Source organism: Mirounga leonina, unplaced genomic scaffold (genome assembly GCF_011800145.1).
Source record: "Mirounga leonina isolate KUSES-001 unplaced genomic scaffold, KU_Mleo_1.0 Mir_114, whole genome shotgun sequence".
Lineage (NCBI taxonomy): Eukaryota > Metazoa > Chordata > Mammalia > Carnivora > Phocidae > Mirounga > Mirounga leonina.
The window spans coordinates 52,938,461-52,963,120 of NW_023270265.1; the positions used below are offsets into that span (position 1 = coordinate 52,938,461).

At 60.2% G+C, this 24,660-nt stretch overlaps 1 protein-coding gene across 1 annotated transcript in view; it reads left to right on the forward strand.

The window, feature by feature from the left end:
* Positions 1 to 24,660, forward strand: part of JAKMIP3 (Janus kinase and microtubule interacting protein 3) — an 80,941-nt gene that overhangs the window by 17,558 nt on the left and 38,723 nt on the right. Inside the window, exons 2-7 of the mRNA XM_034986387.1 lie at positions 5,663 to 5,906; positions 14,300 to 14,797; positions 20,861 to 21,076; positions 22,446 to 22,565; positions 23,129 to 23,275; positions 24,038 to 24,169. Coding sequence (XP_034842278.1) covers positions 5,772 to 5,906; positions 14,300 to 14,797; positions 20,861 to 21,076; positions 22,446 to 22,565; positions 23,129 to 23,275; positions 24,038 to 24,169 — 1,248 coding nt within the window. The 5' untranslated portion in view covers positions 5,663 to 5,771. The remainder of the gene's footprint in view (positions 1 to 5,662; positions 5,907 to 14,299; positions 14,798 to 20,860; positions 21,077 to 22,445; positions 22,566 to 23,128; positions 23,276 to 24,037; positions 24,170 to 24,660) is intronic.

Sequence of the window (24,660 nt, forward strand, 5' to 3'; positions counted from 1 at the left end):
GTCCGCTGCGTGCAGGGACACCCCGTCTTCTTCACCGCCGCCCACCCCCGGGCACCCAGACCCCACGTGCTGCTCCCCACCCCCTCCAGACACTCTTCTGCTGCCCCCCCACCCGCCCCCAGCACGACTCCTGCCTCGAGGTGTCCAGGTGTGGATCAGATTCTTGGATCAACATGTACGTCCAGCCATGCGTGGCTGGCTGATTTCCCTCTCTGGGGTCTTCATGTTTTCTGAGGAAAGTGACTTTTAATGGGAGAGCTGTGTGTTGTGAGGGTTACCCACTCCTGGCCTGCCCCTCCACCCCTCTGCCAGGCTCACTCTGAGGGCCCAGCGTGGAGAGGGAGCACCCTGAGACACCTCCCCCTGGGGCCGAGTGCCCCACCGACACCCCACGTCTGCCCGACTGCGTAGCCTGGTCCTCTGCCCGGCCGAGCCTGCATACACGGGCGCACACTTATTTGTCCGACTGCCAACAGGGAGCCACACCCAGAACTCGGGGGCTCCCTGTGGGGTTCGACGCAGTGTCTCTGACCACTCCCCACTGCCTGCCTTGGATTTCCATGGAAACGATAAGGATTAGAAGCGTCAGATTCATCCTTTCTTCTTCGTAGGTAAAGTGTTTAACCAGGAAAGAACCCATGTCAGACACTGTCAGGTTTAGAAGGTCGAAGCCCCTTTATGCCCCGGCCGCTGGCCAAGTGCGCGGGGCCTTGCCCTGAGCTGTTTGCACGCAGGAGGTTTTCACTGACGTCTGGGTCCTACTCCCCACACCAGGCAGCGAGAGCGTGAGCCTCGGGCTCCACGTTGGAGAAATCCTGGAGGCCAGCGGGGGCTGGGTGGGGGCAGTGCTGACCCGACGGCTGGCTTCCTCGTTAGCGGGTCAGCGTCTCCGAGCTTGTCTCCCTTTCTAAACCCTCTGAACGTAAGAGCACTTACTTGCAGAGAGCAGAATGAGCTCCTCTATTTAATACGTCCTCAGAGACCCCGAAACAAAGGGGGGCAGACTGCGCTATTAATCCGATCGTTTAGTGACTTCCCGACAAAGTATGACAGACGTGTCGGTGTGCGCGGAGCCTGGGCGTGAATATGACCCTGCCTCTTTCCCCCACAGCCCCACGTCTCCCAAGTAGGTTCGCAACACTTATTTGGGAGGGGGGCCAATTCAGGCCGGTAAGTATTTGAAATGCCCCTCTCGTTATGTGGATTCTGCCCTGCCGGCCTGTGGCAGGTGGTCCCTCAGCGCCCCCGCGCCCCACCAGCATGCAGATGCCGGACACTGTGGACTGAGCTCTGCCACGGGAAGCCAGAGGCCTGAGCGGGTCTTCAGGGTTGTTCCGCTCGGAGGTTGAAGCATGTTGGCTGGGGGCCCACCTGTGGCCTGGTGGTGGTGGCCTCCTGACCCCACCCTCCACCCCCAGCCCCCGCTTCCAGCGGTCGGTGGTTCTTCCAGGCAGGGGTGAGCGCTTGGGCCAGAGCAGCCGGCAAAGGCCAAGGGCCTCCCGACGTCCCTGCGTCCCCCGACACCCCTGCGTCCCCTGATACCCCTGTGTCCCCCAGGCCCCTGTGTCCCCCGAGGCCCCTGTGTCCCCCAAGGCCCCTGAGGACCCTGCATCCCCCAATGTCCCTCTGTCTCCCAATGCCCCGTGTCCCCCGAGGCCCCTGTGTCCCCCAGGCCCCTGTGTCTCCCTCGGGCTGCCTCTTCTGTCTCCCAGGGTGACAGGACAGACATGGGATCCGTGACCGGGACGCGATCCTTACAGTTGGTGCTTCAGTGGGTGTGGGCGCGGAGGGAGGGGCATGGGGCGCGCAGAGGCACATAACACGGAGCAGGAGACCCCAGAGCTTGCCGGATGCAGCCCCTGTCACCTGCTAGCCTGTTCCCCATCTAGGCGGCCGAGTCTGGGAGGCAAGATGCTTCATTCCACCAAACTCTCATCCTCTGAAGGCTTAACGGTGATGTCGTTAGCACAAACAGGATATGGGTAAGGCGTGAAAAATCCCCTTTCCTTCCCCGCAGGCGGTAATCCCATCAAGGGCTCCGCCCGCCAGGAGTCCCTGGCAGGGTGTGGGCGAGCAAGCCTTCAGGGGACTGGGGAGGAGGATTTATTTGGTTCCCACTCATTTCCATAAATAATAAAGTCTACATGTTTATCATATTTGCTCCCAAATTGATGTTGGAGAAAAATATTCACTCTGCATTTGGGGAGATGTCAGGGAGGGCTCAAGACCCCTTGCTGCATGAAAAATTCTCAGGGCCGGGTGTCCAGAACCAAGGTGGAGGCGGCGCAGCTCCCAGGGATCCAGTGGGGCAGCCGGCAGGAGTCCTGAGCCAACAGTGTCTGTGCTGAGCCTTGTGAGATCATGTTCCAGACCAAGCGAAAGGCGCGGCGGGCGGTGGGGGCAGCCAGGCAGGGGGTGGGGCGGGCTGGGAGGGGCCCCTGGGCCGCCGTCCAGCCTGGGGGCCCAGCAGGTTCAGGGCTGTGGAGCAGGTGTCTGTCTGGAGCCCTGGCAGGGCATGTCTCCCTCCATCTTGCTGGCCCTTAGCTCTTTAGACACCTGTGATGCTGGTGCCCTCTCTCCGGGAACGACCTGCGGAGCTACTTTAAAATACGTAAAAAATAGGGCCTTCTGGGCGGCTCAGTTGGCTGGGCGGCTGCCTTCGGTTCAGGTCATGGTCTTAGGGTCCTGGGATCAAGCCCCATGCTGGCCTCCTTGCTCCGTGGGGAGTCTGCTTCTGCTTCTCCCTCTGCTCCCCCCGCCCCCATCCTGCTCTCTCTCAAATAAATAAATAAATAAATAAAATCTTTTAAAAATATACATAAAAAACAATGAACCTATCTACAGAAAGCATTGAGTAAATAATAGTTGGGTAGTTGGGGTGAATGCAGCAAATTGTCGAGGAGATTGGGAATTCCCTGGAATCTGGCGAAGGCAGCAGGGAGATGTAGGGGTCTTGACCAGGGGAGGCAGGAGGATGGGGCTGTCACCCGAGACTGGGGTCCCTCTGGGGTGCGTCGAGCCAAAAGCCAGAGAACAGGAAAAGGAAGGGTTTTACCTGCAACAAGGAAGGAGAACACCGGGGGGCCCTCCCAAAGCGGGTCTCCCCCAACAACAACACTGGGGAGGGTTTAAGCAAAGGGAGCAGATAGTCACCGAGGGCCTTGCGCGGACGAGACTCAGCATGGAATCGGGGCAGAGGCCATCTGAAGGTGACCGAGTGCAGGTCAGAGTCACGAGGCCGGCAGGGTCGGCACCGTCGATGCTCTGGCTCGGGTCGGTCCCGTATCTGAGGGCTCAGAGGGGTTTGGATCCTGCAGAGCTCATGGCTCCAGGGTCCGGCTTCCCTTCGGAACCAGCCCTGGGGGTCGTGCCCCTGATCCACTGTCCCTCGTGTGACTAGGTTCTCTCCCACCTGACGTGGCTGTTTGTCCTTCTCTGCTTCCGCAGGACGGACGGAGCCTGCGATGACTTATGTCCAGAAAGCTATGTCTGTCTGTCTTTTCCCAGGGGCCTCAAGTCTCTGCCCATGGGGCCGAAATGGTGGCTTAGCCTGTGCCGTGGAGAACAGCCTGCAGGCGGGACCACCTGCCCCTTCAAGGGGCTCCTGCCAACAGCCACATTCAGCCTGCAGGTAACCCGCCAGCAGAGCGCGGCCTGGACTCCCTCCTGCCACGGAGATGCCCGGGCCCTCACGAGCTTTTCTTTGTAAAGATGTATTTCTTTACTTGAGAGAAAGTGTGAGTGCACACTAGCAAGGAGGGGGTAGGCGCAGAGGGAGGGGGAGAAGCAGACTCCTGGGGAGGGAGAGAGGAGCTTGATTCGGGGCTCGATCCCGTGAGCCTGAGATCATGACCTGAGCCGAAAGTAAGAGCCGAGCGCTCAGACAACTGAACCACCCAGGCGCCCCCCCAAGAGCCTTTGATAACCAAGGCGGGAACTGGGGGGCTTTTTCTCCACTTTCTCCACTTTCCCTCGCCCAAATGGAAGCCCACCATTCCACGTCACCTGACCCCACCCACTAATGCCGTCGCAGAGACCACACCGCGGATGATGAGACACTAGCCTGCGTGGCGGGTCAGAGAAGCTGGACCCTTCTTCTTCCAAGGCTGCTTCACCCGTTTCTGTGAGCAGAGCCACGTGAAGATAGCGCTCTCGTCGGCCACGTGTCAGGCTCCCTTTCTCCGTGCTCAGTACCCAAACGTCGCCCAGGCGGAGGGAGTCCTGTGGCTGATGAGAAGCACGATGACGGCCCCGTGGCCGTGGCCCCGAGGGCTTGGTGCCTGCACGTGGGCTTGCCCTAACCAGCCGCAGCTGCGTGGCTTTGCGGGCGGGAGCTGGAGCGCGGGGGTCTCTCAGCGCCACCTGTGAAGACTGGACAGCAAGTGGGAAGCGTCATTGCAAGCGGGCGGAAGACCCTTTCACGCAGAGCTGGAAAGTCTACAAAACGGTCCCGGGTGACTCAGAAAATATAACCGAAATCGGGAGCCTGGGACTCGGCCCCTCCCTTCCACCAAACGTGCTCTTCACCTCCTGGGCAGGGGCTGTGAGCAGGAAGGGAACCATGGGTCAGCCATCAGGCCTGGGCAGAGGGACTGAGGGTCTGCTGGGCTCTCTTCTGAGGCCGCGCTGTTGCTGAGATAGCCTGACATCTTCACAGTCTCTGTCCAGCTTCGCTCTCCCCCCTCCATGGAAGGGTCCCCCTTCGGCTCTGCTCCCCAGGCCGGCTGCGAGCCCCCTCACACTTGCGTGCCACCCGCCCAGGCCTTCCCCTGCGCCCCCCCGTCTGGGGCTTTGTCTGATTCCGTATCCCAAGGCCTCAGGGAGGACAAAGGCCGCGGACACTCACTTGGAGAGCGCTCCCCTAGAAGTGACAGCGTCCCAGCCTGCGTCCAGGCCAAACTTTGACCTAATACCCCAGATTTTGGAGGCGCCTTCCTGGCCTGTCAGCTGGGGCGGGTGGGTGGGCACAGGGCACCTCTGTGGCTCGGGTCACCGTCCTGGTGTCTGAAGTGCACAGGGTTCCCCAGGTCATGAGTGCGGAGCAGGACCCAAGCCTCCTGCTGCTGAATCCAGGCCCACACGGTCTACACAGTGGGTTGATTGGCCTGCTTCCCACATTTGGTGCAGGGACGTGTGGGGAAGGAAATGCAGCCCCAGGCGATGGATGGGCTGGCCCAGGGCAGGGAGCCCACCTGTGGGGTGGTTGAGGGTGCGCGTTCACCCCCTAAGTTGGCTCAGGGTGAGGGTGCACGTCCTCCCGGAAAGTTCTTGGGTCCCTTGGGTGGGTCTGGAGGTTCCGGCCTCCACCCCACTGTCCGAGAAGCTCCTGGTTCACACCCACCATTGCCTCTGGGGCCCACACCCGGGTATGAAATTGGGCCTTAAAGTTGGGTCCCCGACCTCTTATTCCAAAGGGGCAGAAAGAACGCCCCCAAGCACTCTTTATGTGCCAGGCACGGGGACATGCTCTACAGGCGGGGACCCATCACAGGTGATGTACGGGGGCAGAGGGTCTCTGCGCTCTGGGGCTGGGGGCCCGGCGTGCGGTCTGGACGGCTTCCTCAGGGCGCAGGACGCCCCTTGCCCCACGAGGCCGCACGTGGCCCAAGCTCCCGTGAGGGCGCGGGACGCAGTCTGCTCATCAGGTGTGCTTTCCCTCCAGGTGAGCGAGAAAATGTAGCCGCAGTAAGGCGCTACCTGCCGGAGCTTGGTGCGGACAGCCCAGCCGAGACGCACGGCCCACCCCGGGCACCCCTTGGGCCACCCTCACCATGTCCAAGAAGGGCACGGGCGGCCGAGGCAAGGGGGACAAGGCGGAGCTCCTCGCTGCTCTGCAGACCGCCAACGAGGAGCTGCGGGCCAAGCTCACTGACATCCAGATCGAGCTGCAGCAGGAGAAGAGCAAGGTGGGCCCCCTGCCACCCCTGCCCCTTCCCGGCTTCTCCACACTGTCCTGGGCCCCGGGGTCTGCCCAGCTGGTCCCAGGGTCCGCGGGGGACAGACAGCTCTGGGAAGAGGGCGGTGAGGGCGTGGGGGGACGTGAGGTGGGGGACCGCCCTGGTTCAGTGCCTGGGCCTCCAGAGGGACCTCGGCCAGTGGCACCATCCTGGGAAATGTCCCCCGAGCGGGTGACAGTGGAACAGCCTCTGTGTGGATAAAGGAAACAGGCTGGGCTTAGCGCTTCCTGGTGCCATCAGAAATGCTGGGGCAGGCCCTCCGGGTGGTGGACACCCAGGGCCCAGACCCCTGTGGGCAGGCCTGAGATAGCTCCACCCAGACGTCCAGCACTTGGGGTCCTTGAGGCTGCGGGGAAGGCGGGGCTTGTGCTGGGGTCTCCGGAGGAGCGTGAGGGGCTGGTCACGGGACGGCCTGCTCCGTGCCAGGCCAGGCCCGGGTTGGGGGGGGGTCCCACTGGCCCGCTGTCCTCTCTGTCTGTCAGAACCTCTGCCCTCACCCCCAACCCGAGGCCTGGGAATGTGGCGAGCAGTGGGTCTGGAGGAGTCCTGCCCAGCTCGGAGTCCTTCGGGGAGGCGGTGGGGGAGGGGGTCGGGGTGTTGGGGGCCGGGTCTCTAACCGCCACATGACCCAGCCTGGTTAAATCCTAAGAGGAGTACTGTCATATTCCATGACTGCCGATAATCACACGAGATTCAGATTCCTTGTCCGTCAGTCCAGCGCTGATAGGACACAGCCGCGCCCGCCCGTTTCCATGCCGTCTGCTGGCTGAGCCTGTGGCCCATGCTGGTCACCCACCCTCCTGCCGAAGGTCCCTGCTCCGTACAAAGGGGGCAGGAACAGGACCGTTGGTGCCGGGGAGGAGTAGCTCAAGGAGCCCCGGGGATGGGCCTGCAGCTCGGATACCATAGGCTGCTGTCCCAGCGACCACATGGCACTCCCGTGGCCAGGCCTCCTCTGGGGGCCCGCAGGAGGGTCGGAGCCACCGGGCCCCGGCTGGGACCAGGGAGTCAGGGAGCATTGGCCTCAGCACTTGCTCTGGGTCAGGCGGTCACCACGTCAGCAGGGCCAGCACCCAGAGGCCCAGACACGTGGCCTGGGGGAGCCGGGGGCGAACGTGCAAACATCCTGAGGCCCAGGACAGAGTCCTCCCACATGCCGTGGAGTCCTCGAGGTCATTCACACCGCGGCTGTGGGCCGAGCCTCAGACGCACGAGCGCCGTGGGTCAGCACTGGGATAAGGCCCTTTGGGAGAGCGTGGTCCGTCCAGCGCTCAGAAGCACGACACGTGGCCATTGGGGTGTGGCACTTTCCTCATCTACAGACCCGTAACGGGCATGGGTATGGTAGTCCTTTGTGTGCACTTTCAGCGAAGCCCACCTGTCCCGCAACGGCCCGGGGTGGGGGTGCGGGAGGGAGCGGGCTCGGGGCGCATCACCAGCGCCAAGGCGGGCGGGCAGGGGTGGAGCTTGTGCCCTCTTGCTGCTGTGCAAGGGCCCTGGGGCTGGCGGCCGAGGTCCTGCAGCCCGGGCCCTGTTGTTATTTATGTTCTGGGAAGATTGACCTCTTGGAACAAAAGAACAGGCCCCAGTCCCGGTTCCTCGCCGCACAGGTGACAGCAGGCCGCACACCGGGTGCTCTGGTCTCTTCTTAACTGCTCCGCGTGCAGCACTGGAGTGGGTCTGGCTCTCCTCCCATGCCGACCTGCCCACGTCCGCCTGCCGCCCCATCCAGGCTGTTCCCAATGTTCGGCTGGCACAGCGGCCGGGCAGCGAGCATCCTTGTCTGCATGTCTGAGTCCACGTGCAAGGAAGCTGGGTCCGAGTGTGTGTGCGTGTGTGTGTGCGTGTGTGTGCGTATGTGTGCAAGGATCACACCAGCGCCCTTCCAGAGCACCACGCTCCCCCAGACATCCCAGTCGCCATGGCTTACAAGATGGCTGAAATTTACCTCTGTGGGTGGTGAGGCCCCCAGCCTGCGGGTTCCAGACCTCGCTGCGCGTCACTTTCCTGTGACTTGTTAGAAAAGCGGCTGCCAGCCAAACCCTGTCCTGCAGGGCTCACCCTGCCCTGTGGGAGTCATCTTGCCCTGCGGGTCTCACCCTGCCCTGCGGGAGTCACCCTGCCCTGCGGGTCTCACCCTTCCCTGCGGGACTCACCCTGCCCTGTGGGACTCACCCTGCCCTGCGGGAGTCACCTTGCCCTGCGGGGCTCACCCTGACCTGCGGGGTTCACCTTGCCCTGTGGGAGTCACCCTGCCCTGCGGGACTCACCCTGCCCTGTGGGACTCACCCTGCCCTGCGGGAGTCACCTTGCCCTGCGGGGCTCACCCTGACCTGCGGGGTTCACCTTGCCCTGTGGGAGTCACCTTGCCCTGCGGGATTCACCCTGCCCTGTGGTGTTCACCTTGCCCTGTGGGAGTCACCCTGCCCTGCGGGGCTCACCCTGCCCTGCGGGATTCACCCTGCCCTGCGGGGCTCACCCTGCCCTGCGGGACTCCTTGCCCCTGGGACTCACCTTGCCCTGCGGGAGCCCTTCCCGGGGTCCCAGGACGTCTGCTCTAAGCCAGCAGCTTTGAGCATCACAGCTCAGAGCTGCCTTCCCCGCAGCCTCAGCCGCCTGGTGCTGCCCGTCTCCCCTGCGGCTCTTGGCAGTGCTGCAGGGAGGGGGTGCAGGGAGCAGAGCCCCATGGGCCCGAGGGAGGTGCCAGTCTCGGACTGCGGGATTTCCTACATTCAAGAAACTTCCAGGAGGCATAGAGGGTAATGTTCTTCATTGTCTCCTCACCTTCCAGCCCCTGTTGCTAGTCCAGAAGGTGGGAAGGAGCTGCTGAGGTCGCCGTGGCCACTGAGAGCCAGGGACATTCTCTGAGCCCGAGCTCCCCCCTCCCCACCACCTCTGGGCTCCCACTGCCACTTCCAAGCCAGACCTGCACCTTCCCGCCAAGCATCATTAAAACATTCTAGTTTGGTTTTTTTTAAAGCGTGTTCGCGTGTGTGTCTGAGATGGTAATATTTCAGACAGGCGGGTACCCACCACCCAGACCTAACACATGCCATTGTCTTTCGAGATTCAAACAGAAAAGTTCTAGACCCTCACAGACATACTGTCCTTTCTGTCTCCTCTCGTGTGGGGCTGGTCCAAGCCCGGCTTCCCCCACAGCCACTGAGAGGCCTGGACCTCCCTGGCCCCAGCGTCCTCGCAGGATTGAGGATGTGGCGCTGGCCTCCTGAGACGGGCGGGAGGCGGAGCGGGCTCCCACGTGGGCTCAGCTCCAGGAGCTGCTCAGCAGTCCCTAGCATGCCAGTGGGGCTCATGGTTTCTTTCTTTCCTTTCCTTTTTTTTTTTTTTTTAAGATTTATTTAATTATTTTAGAGAGAGAGAGTGTGTGTGCAGAGGGAGGAGCAATGGGAGAGGGAGAGACAAGCAGACTCCCCGCTGAGCGCGGAGCCCTACGTGGGACCCGATTTCACGACCCTGAGATCATGACCTGAGCTGAAACCAAGAGTCTGCACCACCCAGGAGCCCCCAGGGTTCACAGCTTCCGTCCCCACATCTGCCGGGGTGGCGAGCTGGGAGCAGGGTGTTCGGGGGTTGAAACGCCCCTCAGGCCCCTTTCCAGTTCCCGCCTGCACTCTCCTGTCTCCCCAGCAGCCAGGTCGGTCAACAAAATTCACCTGGGATCCTGCGCAGGTGTCTGCTGCCGGGGCCGCGGCAGCCGTCTGTCTGCTCACCCAGTGCAATACCCTCACCACAAAATGCCACCAGTCCTGGCCGCCTGTGGTCATGCGGACACGGGGATGGGAAACATGAATCCCGTCATCATGACTGTCAACAGCTTTGTCCTTACCAGTCCCGAAATCTTTACATGTATCACAGTTAATGTCTTGCAACTGCTGGACAAATCCGCGGACCATACCCAGACCGTGGGATCGGAGATTTCTGTCTGGTGTTCGGCATATTGCAGATGTTGTTCTGGAAGCCCCTGAGGAGGAGGGCCTGGTTCTGGACCTCAGGGCAGAAGTCTGGGGAGAGCCGGCAGGACCCGTCCCCACCCGCAAACCTGGCTGGGTGGTGGGAGTCTGTGGAGGCCAAGGAGCGCGCTCACACCCCACACGGCGCCCACCCGTCATCAGGAATTCCCGGCAAAATTCTGCAGCAGCAACATCTCGTTTTGCAGATTGCAACTGCCAGGGTAGAGAAGGTCCCTGCGAAGCATGGAAAGACGCCAGTGAACGTAGCCGCTGCGAGCTTGGCGCTTTGGATTTCGGGCCAATGGTTAATTTATCACGAGGGATACTTGAGTGAATGGAGACTTGACAGTAAAGAATGAAATGCTTTAAATAAAAACAGGACTCTCCTGCTGCCCGCCCTCTATCAGGAGATTGAAGCGGGGCCATCTCTGGTGAAGAACCTTCTGGAAAGAGGGAGCCAGCTCTGCAGGGAGAGGAGCTGACATGGCAGGCCTCGCGGGAGCTGCGTGGAAAAGAACTCAGCGTTTGTTACGCAGAGCGGGGTACTGGGAGGTGACCACGGACAACTAGGTAGAAACAAGCTTGGTGCCTAAGGCCCCGTGTTTCCACCACGACGCCAAGGCTTCGGCTCCAGTCCGGGCACAGAGCAGCCCCCACGGCCTGCACTCACGGGGTCCCGCCCGCATCTGTGCCCCCAGCTCATGAGCACCCCTGGGACTGGGTGGGAGGAATGGACAGCAAGCCTTACACCTGCTATCAGGAAGCGGCTTCTGCTTTAACCGGGAAGGGGCTTCCCCGCTTCCCCAGGCCACAGACAGCCACTCGGGAAACACTGGGCGCCCTTGTGCCCCCAGGCCGTGTCCCAGGGGAGGGAGACACCCAGGAACGGGACCAGGTGTCTGGGCCAGGTAAAGCCAGGCAAGCAGTCATGCTGGCGGTGGTACAATCAAGGGGGGCCTCTCAGAGGAGGTGGCCCTGGAAGGAGACCAGAATGACCTGAAGGAACCGGCAAAGGTGGGTCTGTGGGTGGCTCCGTTGGGACAGGGCTCACCTGATGCAGGGAAGCCGGGTCCCAGCGGCGCTGTTTGCTCACGTAGTTTAAAATTCCATAAACCTCTGAGCAAATCTGTTAACCAGTTATTTGAGAGCTGTAACGTTTCGTGGCCCCATAAAGGATCATGGCTGCTTCCAACCATACACGGGTGTGGACCGGGGTGCCGAGGCCCCTGGTGAGATGAGACGCAGGACTCGTGGCTGCGTGGTCAGCGTGTCGGGCCTGCCCAGTGCGGCAGTCTGAACGCAGGACCCCACCTGCAGGGCCCGAGGCTGCGCTGCGTGGGCTTCTTACAGATGTGCCTTTTCTCGGCAGTCTGAGTCAGTGACACGATCTCGGCGGCTAACACACCCCGTGAGTCAGTGGCCTACGCTCCTCGTGCAACAGCTCGTAAGACCCCGGGCGCATCTCCATTCCGCTCGGGAGCTGGTTGGCAGGGACCGTCTCCTGGCGCCCTGGCCCGGAGCCTGTCTCTGCTGTTCCAGCACATCGGTCCCTCTTAGGGACGTCCGGTCAGGACTGCGGAGGGTGGCCACCCTGTCCTGTGAGTGCCTGTGTGGGTCGGGGCCCAGCGTGGGCCATCCTCGTGGGGCTGTGGTCTGGCCTGAGTGTAGAAGCTGGTCTTGACCAAGGAGGGGGACGGTAGCGCCCATCGCCGTGGGCCCTGTGTGCCTGGAGCAGGTCCGAGCCACTTGGATGGCCAGCTGGGTGGGGCGGTCCTTACGTGCCGGCGCCCCCTCCTCTGGTGTGGGGCTTGGGGGTCGTGCCAGGGTCCACCCCTGTCACCAGCTCCACGGTTTTTGCGAGGACTGTGGGCAGCACTGAACATAGCTTCTTTCTGAACAAAACCTGAGGATGGCGAGGCCTGGTCAGCCTCGTCGCGTTCCGAGCGATTGCGAGTCTCGCATGGATAAGGGAGTAATTATGGGATGTTCTCCCCCGTCACCCCCGGTTTCCTCGAGAACCAGAGTCTCCGTGTGAGGGGACGGAGGCACGGAAGCTACGCAGGGGAAGTTGATCAGAAGCCTGGAGCCTGGCCGTTCAGCCCACACCAGATGGGAGGAATTCACGGGCCTGTGTGGGCGGAGCTTCAGGGGAAAGGAAAGCCCACTGCGGGAGACACAGGGGGGCGGACCGCAGAGGTGGGAGCGCAGTGCGTTTATGGGGCACCTCGGAGCCCAAGGAAGCAGAGAGGCTGGTCTTCCCGTTCAGTGCATCTTGCTCAGAACTGCGGTGAGCGAGCGTCTCCTGGGAGCGCCGTGTGCTTTGCGCATCTTTCTTCAGTAACTGCGGGGGCCGTGGCGGAGGACCCGGGCTCTGAAGGGGCCACCGGCCACCGTTTGCTCCGTCTGAGCCCATTGCTCCTACCTGCCTGCGGCATACTGGACCATGCAGGGCAGGGCGCTTGGTGTGGGTGTGAGTTTTCACCAGCCCTTCCCGTGTGCGGCAGGGACCGTCACGGGCACTGTTCAGAAGGGCAGGTGTGTGTCAGGTGTGGGCACTGTTGTCTCTGAGCGGCTTGGACCACCATCAGAACCAAACCCTGCCCGGTTCTGAGAGTCCCCGCCAGCCTCCTGCTCCAACAAACACCTGCTCTATGACCACCTGAGGCAACGTGGCTCTTCCCTCCTCTGATTCCCATGCAAGAGGCTGTCTGGCTCCCCCGCGTCCAGCTGCGGGACCTCCGACCCCACAGTGGGGGCTGCAATGGCTCAGCAGTGGCCCCCCGAGAGCACAGATCGCCCCCCACATGACTGAGAACCACCATCGACATCTTGCTTTCCCACGTCTTCAGCTTGAACTGGAGAAAGGGCAGCTCATCTTCGATGGGAAAGGACTAAATGCCTGTGCGCTAGGCTTCAGCAACAGCCCCCTTCTTTGGCGGGAACCCTGACTGCCGGGCAGATGCCTGGGCGGTCGTCAGGGGCCTGGAAGGCCCAAAGACAGAGCTCGGCGACTAGAATTTGTGCCAGCACTTTGGGATCCAAGCTGTCCTGAGGGCAGCTTGGGGTGGACCCACTGGACACCGGACCACCAGCTGGGAGCACCAGCTGAGTGAGTCAGGTCACATGCACATCCTGATGGGGAAGTAACTGTGGATGCGGCAGACGTGGCCTCCCTCTCTCTGTGTGTCCTGGGATACTTGCTCTGACGGGGGAGGGACACCACAGCCCTGGAGAGAGGGATGAATAAGGCATCCATCCATCTTGGGGGGCGGGTGGGTTGTTCTGAGAAAGGGGCACCAAGTGGTGGGGTCAGTGTGTGGAGGCAGGGCTGGGCGTCTGGGGGCTGCCGGCCACAGTCTGGGGGGTGGGCGGTGGGCCTGCCCTGGGTCGAGGGTCAGAGCTTATCACCCTGGGGAATAGAACCCAAAGTGGCTAGCTGGGGTGCCAGGGTCCCTGGCAGGGAGGGCATAGCGGGGGTTGTCTGCCCGCCAGGGCTCCCCGGCTCTCCCCTTTCTCTGAATGCACTGGAAGCAGAGGAGAGGGCTGGGCTGGGGCTTCACCCCTGCAGCTCTTCCTCCTGTGGAGAGTGGGTGGTGGGAGGTGAGTTGGACGCTGCCCGCAGTGGGCAGCAGGGGGGAGCCGGCTCTGGAGCTCGGTTTGCGGGGGTGCGTGAGAGAAGGAGGGGATCGAGGATGCCAGCCCCACATGAGGTGCCGTGGAGCCCAGAGGTGGGGAGGGAGGCGAAGGGCCACCTGCAGCCCTGGACACCAGGCAGGTCAGCCACTCCTCCCCCTGACGTTAGGTTCTGAGCACCACTGCCTGCCACGTGCGGGTGGTGTGGTCATTGAGCCAAGGTTATGTTCGAGATGAAAATGAGATTCAGTCAAAAATCTGAGTGTTTCCCCAAATCTAGACATTACACGTCATGTAGACAGAGAGTGCTGTGGCTTAGAGTGGTCTCCCCATTGGCCAAGAACGTCAGAGAAGGTGAGTGGGACACCCCGTCATCTGGGCTGGAGGCCCATGCCCAAGGGCATCCCGCACCTTCTTCCCGGTGGTTCGTTGGCGAGGCAGCCATCGGGTGTTCGCGGCACGGTTGGGCCTGGCCAGGGGTGAGGCGGCAGAGCAGATTTCTGTGGACCTGCGTGTCTGTGACCTTCCCTTCCAGGTTCCAGCGCCCCACGGACGCCCAGGCGTGTGTGTTCACGCTCTCCACCCGCAAGGCTTGATTCGGTTTCCGCAAGGAGACATTCTCGAAGGGAAGATAGCTCCCAGCTTTGCCGGAAGGATCGCAAAGCTGCCCCCGTTGGTCCCTAGGCGTGCGCAGAGGCGGGTTCAGGACCAACGGGCTGGCGTGCTCTTGTCTTCCAGGTCAGCCGGGTGGAGAGGGAGAAGAACCAGGAGCTGAGGCAGGTGCGGGAGCACGAGCAGCACAAGAACGCCGTGCTGCTCACCGAGCTCAAGACGAAGCTGCACGAGGAGAAGATGAAGGAGCTGCAGGCCGTGCGTGAGGCCCTGCTGCGGCAGCACGAGGCCGAGCTGCTGAGGGTCATCAAGATCAAGGACAACGAGAACCAGCGGCTGCAGGCCCTGCTGCACAGCCTGCGGGACGGCGCCCCCGACAAGGCCAAGATCGTGCTGCTGTCCGAGGCGAAGGAGGAGGCCAAGAAGGGCTTCGAGGCGGAGAAGATAAAAATGCAGCAGGAGATCTCGGAGCTCAAGGGGGCCAAGAGGCAGGTGGAGGAGGCGCTGACCATCGCGGTCCAGGCCGACAAAATCAAGGCCGCGGAAATCAGGAGTGTGTATCACCTCCACCAGGAGGAGATCTCCCGCATCAAGAAGGAGTGCGAGCGGGAGATCCGCAGGCTGGTATGTGCTCGCGGGGCGTGGGGGAGGGGTGCTGGCGGGGTCGCTGGGGGCGGGGGGCCGCGGGGCGTGGGAGCTCACTGGGTCCAGGAGGTGAGACCAGAAGGCCCACGGGTGAAGGTCATGGGCCCCCGAGGCCGTCCTGATGTCGCTGCCACAAGGGAAGGCATCCTCTCCGTCTGGACCATAGGGAGTTGCCACCATCTGGTCAGGAAGGGCTAGACGCTGGCAGCCTCATCTGGGGCATCGGGATGGCTCCGGACACCCGCTGCCCGTGGCTGGCATCCATGGAGTCGACGTCCTCAGAGACCCAGAGCGAAGGAGCTGAAGAGATATTCAGGGTTTGTGAGGGACTGTGCCTGATTCTCCTCATCCCTTGGGGCCTGGACCGCCTCAGTAATTTGGGGGAAATGGTGCCCTACCTTGGAGCCCTGTGTCCCCTGTCATGGGCTGTGTCAGGACCTAGCTGGCTTTGCTGCTGGTCCCACTCAGGACCCCTGGGATCCCCTGAATGGGATGCAGCAAGCTTTCCAACCAGCTCGGCCATGCACCCGGGGCACCTCTCCCTCCTCCTCTGGGCTCTGGTTTCCAAAGACTGCCCCGGGTCGTGCCGCCATGTTGTACTTCCCACAAGGGGTGCAGCCATTCTCCGGACCCGAGCCCGACTTGGGAGCCCAACACAGCTCTGCCGCAATGTGCACACGGGGCCAAACACTCCCAACCCGGACAGCCCCTCTCCTTTCCCGGACTATCCCCCGTTCCGTGCCCCCTCAACCCTAAGCCATGTGTTGAGGCTGCCCTGAGCCACCAAGGCACACTTGTGAGAAGCGAGGGGTTCCTTCCACGACACGACGGCCCCTCCCCTCCTCTTCTGCCCGGGAAAGGGAGGGAAGCCAGTGTGGCCAGCTGGAGGACGGTGGGACAGGACGGTCAGTGCTCACTGCCCAGCTCCATGTGGCCCCTTTGTTCATCTCGATTGGATTCACCGTCTGCTGGCCTGTGGCCCCGTCTGCCCAGCTGAGCGCCTGTAACAAAACCAGCAGGTCCCTGTGCTGCCCCCAGCCCTGCAGTGGACACCCCAGGGGCAGGCCCTGGCAGCTCTTCTGGCTGATTCTTCTGGATTTTGTGCCACATTCTCAAAAACATGCTTACATTTCTACTTTTTTTTTTTAATTTCCTTTATTTATTTGACAGAAAGACACAGCGAGAGAGGGAACACAAGCAGGGGGAGTGGGAGAGGGAGACGCAGGCCTCCTGCGGAGCAGGAAGCCCGATGCGGGGCTCGATCCCAGGACCCTGGGATCATGACCTGAGCCGAAGGCAGATGCTTAACCCACCCAGGCGCCCCCAAATTTCTACTTCTTGATACCTCCATTTTTGATCCTCCTTTGCCTCCCCCAGATCCCTGGCCCTCTACCTCTCTGCTCCCGCTTACCCCTAAGTTGTCCCGGCCAGGTCTTCACGGGAGAACTCAGCTCCTGTTAGTGAGGGGCCGATTCGGGAAGGTGTGGGCCATGTCAGGGGAGACCTGCGGGGTGGCGACGATGGCAGGTGCTCGCTGGGGCCCTGGGGGAGGGGCGGGTGACGGCACAGGACAGCAGGGTGGCCCCCGGGGGGGGGCAGGGCCCAGCCACGGCCCACTCAGCCCAGCCAGGGAGGTGAGAGCACAGAGCCAGCATCCTGGGTCCAGAGCTGAGGGTATTCGGGGGCAAGAGAGGGTCCCAAGGATGCTGGGAACTTTGTCTCGCCTTAAGTGCGTATTCACTATCTGCACGACTATTGCTGCGTTACTGTTACTCACAAAAGACCCGCAGTTATATTACCTTTGTTGTACATACTTCTGTTTCCCCTGGAATTCAGTTTTTCATTTGCTTAATTTTCCACGTGCCTATTCCGAATTCAGCCCTGAATTTCCAGGAGGGGCATCTGTGCCGTGAGCAGTCTACACGTTCAGGCGCCCATTTCCCTTGTTCCTGGGACGCCCCTCCTGGAGCCCTCCATCCGCCCGCGGGGCTGCTTCCCCCTGAGCCCGCCGCAAGCCTGACCTCCCGCCACCCTGGGGGCCCCCGCCCTCTCCTGGGCTGCATCCTCCTGCGTCTTCCTCTTTCTGACACATGATTTCTTCTCCTGGTGGAACAAGTGCTCGAATGACATCCTGGAAACAGAGAGTGTGGGAGATAGATTTTGTGAGACTTTGTATGTATGACATTTTTATTCCACGCTCCATGCTTCAACCGGGGTGGGAATTATAAGTTGCAGAAACTTTCCATCAGGAATTTGAAGCTATCTCTGCCTTGTATTTTAACTTCTGCGTAGCTGTGAGTAAGTGGAAACCATGTGATTCCTGACCTTCCCTGTTCCCTGGGTCCCTCCCACCCCCACCCCGAAGCTGCGGGGTCTCCCTGCGCCCAGAGCGTCCCCTGGAACATTTGTTCACACCACACGCCAGGTGGTCGGGAGCCTTTTCTAACTGGAAGCACAGTCTCCAGCTCAGGAGATGCTTGTTGCCTCCTCGTCTTGCTCTCAGACGGCCTGGCAGTGAGGCGCTGGGCCTCTGAGTTTTGCTCTGCAGCCTGGCTTCTCAGAGATGCCCCCCACGCTGCCTCCTAACTCCTTGTGCAGCTTTTCCTCTCCGCCGTCATATACCGAATGCCCCAGTGCGCTCCTTCCCGGAGCGAACATGTCTCTGCCCCCCTCGCGCTCAGACACATAGCAGCGGGTCATTTCCCGGAGGGTGGCCACGAAAACTGGCCTTGAAAGAGTTTTCTTCGGTTCCCTCCAAGGGCTATGCTCCTTTGCTCCTTGCAGTCACTGCGCTCCCGTTATCCCAGACCCCTCATGGGGCTTGTGGACAGGCAGGCTGCGAGAGATTCTGCGTTGTGTTGGGGCCTCTCTCTGTTCTCTTTCCCACCGAGGAATTCGAGTCAGGGCAAGAAGGCAGAACAATGAAACCAAACACATCAGGTTGGAAAGGAAGATTTAAAACTGTCTTTTTTGCAGGTGGCGTGAGTCTGTAGAAAACCCCAAGTGATTCACCACAAAACCCCCAGAACCGTTAAAAGAGCTCAGCAGGTTTTCAGGATGAGGATCAATATGCAAAAGATCAGTTGTATTTTCATGCACGAGTGACAAACAGTCCAGAATGAGATTTTTTTTCAAGACTTTATTTGAGAAAGAGAGAGAGAGAGCATGAGGAGAGAGAGGGGCAGAAGGAAAGGGAGAAGCAGACTCCCGCTGAGGCTGGCGCCTGAGGACGAGGGGCTCGATCCCAAGACCTGGAGATCATGACCTGAGCCTCAACCAAGAGTCAGATGCTCAACCAACTGAGCCAGCCAGGCGCTCACTAGGGTACTTTAAATGCAGGTTCCCAGGCTCCGCATAGCGGTTCTCATTCTGAGCATCTGTGCGGAGCCTGCTCTGGACTGCAGGGGGCGGGTCAGGGTGTGCGAGGCATCCTCTCCTCTCCACAAGGGCCATTCTTCTGCCTCAGCATCCTCCCCTGGGCACACACCACCCCAAGGGCTGCCTTGGTTTCCATACACCTTCTGTAACTGGGAGAGAGGGGTGTGGAGGGGGTGGGTGTGGGGGAGTTCATGGGGGTGAGGGGGTGTATGGGATGTGTGGGTGCTATGGGGGGTGGGGGTGAGCGGTGGGGGAGCTCTGGGGGAGGGGCTGAGGGGTGGGGGAGCTCCCTGTAGAGGTGGGGGCCCCCCAGGACCGGACAAAGCTTTTTCTCCACCTCAGCGGGGTGTCTGCATCATGCGCCTGCATGCCCCCCTACACAAATGGGCGTTCCAGGTGGGAGCTGTAGGACCCCGCCCTGGGCATCTGCTGCCTACTGCATGCAGAGCCCCGTGGCATTCGGAGGACCTCCTGGGGACACTGTCGCTGATCTTTTTTTTTTTTAAAGATTTTATTTATTTATTTGACAGAGAGAGACACAGCGAGAGAGGGAACACAGCAGGGGGAGTGGGAGAGCCCGATGTGGGACTCGATCCCAGGACCCTGGGATCATGACCTGAGCCGAAGGCAGTCGCTCAACCGACTGAGCCACCCAGGCGCCCCATTTTTATTTTATTTTATTTTATTTTATTTTATTTTGTACTGTTCAAAAAATGTATGGTTAGAAATTACCTTTTTTTTTTAAATTTTATTATGTTATGTTAGTCACCATACAATACATCATTAGTTTTTGATGTGGTGATCCACGATCCATTGTTTTCGTATAACACCCAGTGCTCCGTGCAGTACGTGCCCTCCTTAATACCCATCACCAGGCTAACCAATCCCCCCTCACCCCTCCCCTCTAAAACCCTGTTTGTTTCTCAGAGTCCACAGTCTCTCATGGTTCATCTCTCCCTCCGATTCCCCCTCTTCATTTTTCCCTTCCTTCTCCTAATGTCCTCCATGTTATTCCTTATGTTCCACAAATAAGTGAAACCATATGATAATTGACTTTCTCTGCTTGACTTATTTCACTGTCGCTGATCTTAAAGTGACTTTCCACCTTGACAAAATCAAATCCTGCCCCTGCATGAAAGCACCTTTCCTTGAATTTCCTTTGTGAGCCGGTCACCCCACTTGGCTGCAGCACATGACATGGACGGGTGACGTCTCAGGGAGGTCTGCTTTTTGGTCCAAACCATCTGCTTAAAGAGCTCATTTCAGTGGGATCTTATTTTCTGGTTTCCTGATGAAAGAAGAGTGATGTTTTTAAAGTGTCTGAGTGTGAGTGTCATTAGACCCCAGAACATAGCAATACAATTATATTTTACTGGCCCCTTTGCTTTCACTAATTCAGTGTGTTTCTATGTGCTCCAGTAAATGGGAATTTAGCAATTAAGGATTTCTTTTCTTCTGTTCAGTTCATCGCTTGCCTGTGAATTCTGTGATCTGGGCTAATGAGACATCTCATCTCTTTGTTTCCAAGCTGACTTCAGCAGATGGCTGATTTATTAGATTATTTAGCCTTAAACAGCAAGGGAAGCATCAAGTGTCCCATCCTGTTCCGTTGTTTGAAAATACGTTTTGAACCGAGTCATCTTATAAATCAAGCACCGTTTGTAATGACCCCTTGCACCCCCCGAGTCCGTCCATCTGAAGAATGGGTGGAGGGGGTGTGTGTTCTGCAGCCTGGACGAGGGGCTCGGAGGCAAGTGGCAGCCGCGTGCAGAGGGCCGTCTTACAGCTGTCAGGAGGCTGAGCACTTTAGGGAGAGTGGGGAGAGCCGTGGACCCCTCACAGCCACTAGCCTGGGGGCATGCAGAGGCCTGGGTGGGCCGGATGCTCCTGCCCTCTAGTCTGGAGTTGACTTGTCCGGAGAACCCCTCCTCCAAGTCTTAGCTCAAAGCAAGATTAACTAAAAATGCAGCTTTGCCGGCAAACAGTCGGGCAGCACCTCTGCTGTCTGTCCACACCTCGGCGCAAGGAGAGGCAGGGTGCAGAAGGATAAGAACGGTGGCTCCGGCTCTTTCTGGGCTGGGTGCCCCTCAGAGAGGAGAGGAAAGAGGCACCAAGAAGCTTCTGCCTCTCATACCCATAGCCCCCCTGCTGGAGGACGGACCTTGCTCCTCACACTCTCCTATGGATAGGGTTCAAGGAACTCGGGGAATCCCCTGCCCTGCCCAACATACAGCAGAAGGCAGGAGCTAGAGATGGGCTCTGTGGACCCGCCAGCCAATGCCAGCCCCCAGTGGCCGCCCCCAGGAGCCCCTGCAGTCCAGCACTAAAGAGGGTGGTCCTGCCAGGTGCACGGGGACGCGGGGAGGGATGCACAGAGTCCAGGAAGGAGTCTCAGTTGCACCAGCTTGAACTGAACCAGCAGAGCAGAGGTCAGCCTGGTTGGGGGGGTCCGGGGGGGGGATCATACTGCGGCCTGAGCAGTGGGGCTCTTGGTCCAGGGCGACCTGCTTTGCATCCGGTCTCTGAGCCCGGAGACGCACTGGCAGGGCCGCTGCCACGGGGACCCTCCCTATGCTGGTTCCAAGGGTTCCTCCCCCTGTTTCTATGGTAACTGCAGATCTGTACTCTGCCTGCCTGTGTGATTGTGTTCTGTTCTCCTTGTAGATGGAGGAGATAAAATTTAAAGACAGAGCAGTCTTCGTGCTGGAGAGAGAGTTAGGGGTTCAAGCCGGGCATGCTCAGAGACTACAGCTCCAAAAAGAGGCTCTAGATGAGCAGCTGTCCCAGGTCAAAGAGGCTGATCGGCACCTGGGCAGCCCCAGACGGGAACTTCCTTATGCAGGCGGTGCAGGAGACGCCTCAGACCACTCGGGAAGCCCTGTAAGCACCTCCCCACGCTTTGCCCGGTGACCCAGTCACAGACAGCGCTGCACGCGGCTCTGTGGCCCTGCTCAGGCAGCTCCCCAGGGAGTTGAGAGCCTAGGTGCAGAGTCCAGAACCAGAACCTCCTGCCCCGGGGACGCTGACCGTGTCTGCAGCCCACCAGCCGGACCCCGGACCCTTCGGCTTCTCCGGCTTGGCCGGAGGACAAGCAGACTTCTGTCTCCTTCCCTTCTGGCTAGCATGGCACAGCACTGGCCTTCACTTGATCACCCCCCCCATGGCCCCCCAAGGCTTCCGGCTAGAGCCTACCTGCAGCTGCCAGGCCCCCAGGTGGCTAAGGGTCCTTGCTTGCTGGTCCTGGTTCCCATCCTGGGCGACCGGGATGAGGCTGAACTGCTTCCATCTCCATGTGCACGGGCTCCTGGCTCTCCATCGCCCGCACCCCCACCGGTCACCCCCACCTGCTTTTTGTGTGACCGTGCCACCCTTCTGCTCCCCTTCAGGCTGCCGTGACAGTGTGGGGACAGCCAGCAGCTGCAGGGCTGTGACATCATTCATTCCTCATTGCTGCTCCTCATTCAGAGCCCTCTGGAGTGGTTCTGGGTAATCCGGGGTGAGGGGAGTCTAAATTCCATGGACCCTCAGTGCAGGTCCTGTGGGGCCTGCTCCCTAGCCTCTCCTGCACCTGCTGAATGAGGAACCATTCCTGTGTCCTTCCCGGACATACATTTGTTTGCTTTGAGGACAAAATGTTTGAGCTGAGCCAGCCCGAGGACAGCGACATTTCAAGAATAGAAAATAATTTTTTATAATCTGATTATAAATGGCTTAACTGGATTAAATCTTGCTCTGGCACTCGATGGATTGTGTTAACTCCAGAGAGATTCTGAAACTGGATCAAAATGTTTCCACTGATTTTTGAATGAGGTTCCAGAGGTTTCAAAAGTGACCTTATAGAATCTCAATGTGAGGGAGCACACCTCTTGGGAAACCATCTTTTGAAAGTCTTAAGTTGAACATCTTTTCCTGTGCTCACATGATCATACTAGGGAAACCGCGACCCCACCTCCTTCGCAGGGCAGACCCCTCCCGAAATCTGCAGCCAGCAGCCGCCCTGGCCTTCCACCTCTGCACATCCCGGACATTTCTGCTCCTTCGTTCTGTCCCCACTGTGCGGTTTGCGGTGCCCATGGTGGTCAGCCATCGGTCACCTGTCCCTGGGAGGGTCTGCACCCACCCACCTGCCATGTGCAATCATGGGCGATCATGACGCAGAACTGCTTTGTTTTCCATGGTGCGCTAGGATTTGCAGAGGTTTTTATGCCTGTATCTACGAACAGTTATTTGCAGTTGATTTTTGTTTTAGGAACAGCAGTTGGATGAAAAGGATGCTCGGCGCTTCCAACTTAAAATTGCAGAGCTGAGTGCGATCATTCGGAAGCTGGAGGACCGAAATGCCTTGCTTTCGGAAGAAAGGAATGAGCTGGTGAGGGGCAGCGGGGCAGGGGCACGCAGATCTGGATCCTATGGGTCTATGGCTGCTGGGGGAGGGTGCAGAAGGCGCCCACCTCCAAAATTCCTTGTGGAAAGGAGGAATGATGGTGCCAAGGGCAGGGTTTGCATACAGGCCTCTCAGCTGTTTCAATAAAGCTTTATGAACAAAACCTGGTGGGGGGGATGGATGTGGGCCTCGGGCACTGGTTGGTTGATCCCTGCTCCATATTATTGAGCAAAAGTACCCTCCGTCCTGCGTGTTGTCTGGGATGAGTGAAGCCCTCCCGCCTCGGTGAAGCCATCACGATCACTCCTCACAGGCACTGGAATTTCCAGGTGACCTGTGTCTGAGTGAGAGCTTCTCCAAGGGCCCTGAAGGGTCATGGGCCAGGCGAGTCTACTGCAGCTCTTATTGGCAAAATAGGGCCTTGGCCCCAGACCACCTCCCTTTGCTGGAGCCAGAGCGTGTTCTGGCTGGTTTGCCAAATCTGTACAGGGATTGTTGGCTCCGCATTACACTTAAAATCATGTTGTGTGATTAATTTTGTCTTTCAGTTAAAGCGCTTAAGGGAAGCTGAGAGTCAGTACAAGCCATTGCTGGATAAAAACAAACGCCTCACTCGGAAAAATGAAGATCTGTCCCATACTTTACGTCGGATGGAAAACAAGTTAAAATTTGTCACGCAGGAGAACATAGAAATGGTAAGGGGCCCTGCCTGGTCCATGGGGCCAGGAGGATTGCTCACCCCCACCAGCAGTGAGCAACAACCCCCTGAACTTCTCACGTGAAAGTCTTGATCATTTGATTCCCCCCCCCACCCCCGCCCCGTCTCACATACACTGGGGGGACTGGAAACACCTGGGCGCTGGCTGGGAGAGGAGGCGGCAGGTGAGGGTCTGAGCACTGGAGGGAAGAGGTCGTGGGCACCTGCCTGGGCAGAAGCGGGCGGGGAGGTCACTGGGCAGGTCAGCCCCAGGCCTGCTGCCCGGTCGAACACAAGGAGCTCCACCCCGCATCTGCTGACTCTGAAAATCTCAGGCCCAGGTAGGAAGAGCCCCAGAACACCTGCGTGGAGGGGAAGGAGCCAGCAGACCACACCGCGCAGTCTCCTGTGTCCCTTCTTAGTTTAGCCAGGGTCATTCGGCACGACGTGGCGGGGGGAAGGGGAGGGCTGTGAGGGGGCCAGTGGGGGAGGAGGGCGGGGTGTTCCCCCCTCCCCGCACCCCGCTGCAGAAATGCCTCCTTCCCACGCTCAGCTCGGAAGGCGGCGGGGTGTGCGGTGGCGGGCCGCTCACGCCGCCTGGTCTCGGGGTGCAGACTCGCCCCGCGCGCGCCCCCAGGGCCCGAGCAGACGGGGAGACGGCGCTGCGCGGCGCGAGCCCGCTGGCAGGGAGCACCCGCGCTCCCCGCCGCCCGACGACCCCTCGCCCCACCCCTGTGACCGGGTCTGGTTGGCTTTGCAGAGACAAAGGGCCGGGATCATCAGGAGACCCAGCTCCTTAAACGACCTGGATCAAAGTCAAGACGAGAGAGAAGTTGACTTCTTGAAACTTCAAATTGTGGAGCAGCAGAACCTCATAGACGAGCTTTCTAAGGTGCCCGCGCCCCCTCGGCGGGGCCCCCGCGTCCCTCCGCGACCCCCAGCGCCCCCTCCATCTCCGTCGGCCACGCCCTCCAGCCCCTCCTCTCCCGTCTTCCTCGGCGCGGCCCCTCGTCCCTGCCCCGCCCCTCTCGCCCCTCCTCTCCCACCCCTGGGCCCTCCCCTCCCATCTCTCTCAGCCCTTCCCCTCCACTCCCTCGGCCTCACCCCTCCCGCCCCTCCCCTCCCGTCTCCCTTGGTCCCTCCCCCGACCGTCAGCCCCACCCCTCTCCCCTCGGCCCCGCCCCTCCCCTGCTTCTGCCCCTCCTCTCCCGTCTTCCTGGGACTCCCTCCTCCCATCTCTCGGCACGCCCATCCTCTCTCCGCCCCTCCTCTCCCGCCCCTCGGCCCCTCCTCTCCCATCTCCCTCGGCCCCTCCCCTTCCGCCCCTCGGGCCCCACCCCTCCTGCCCCTCGGCTCCTCCCCTCCCGCCCCTCGGCCCCTCCT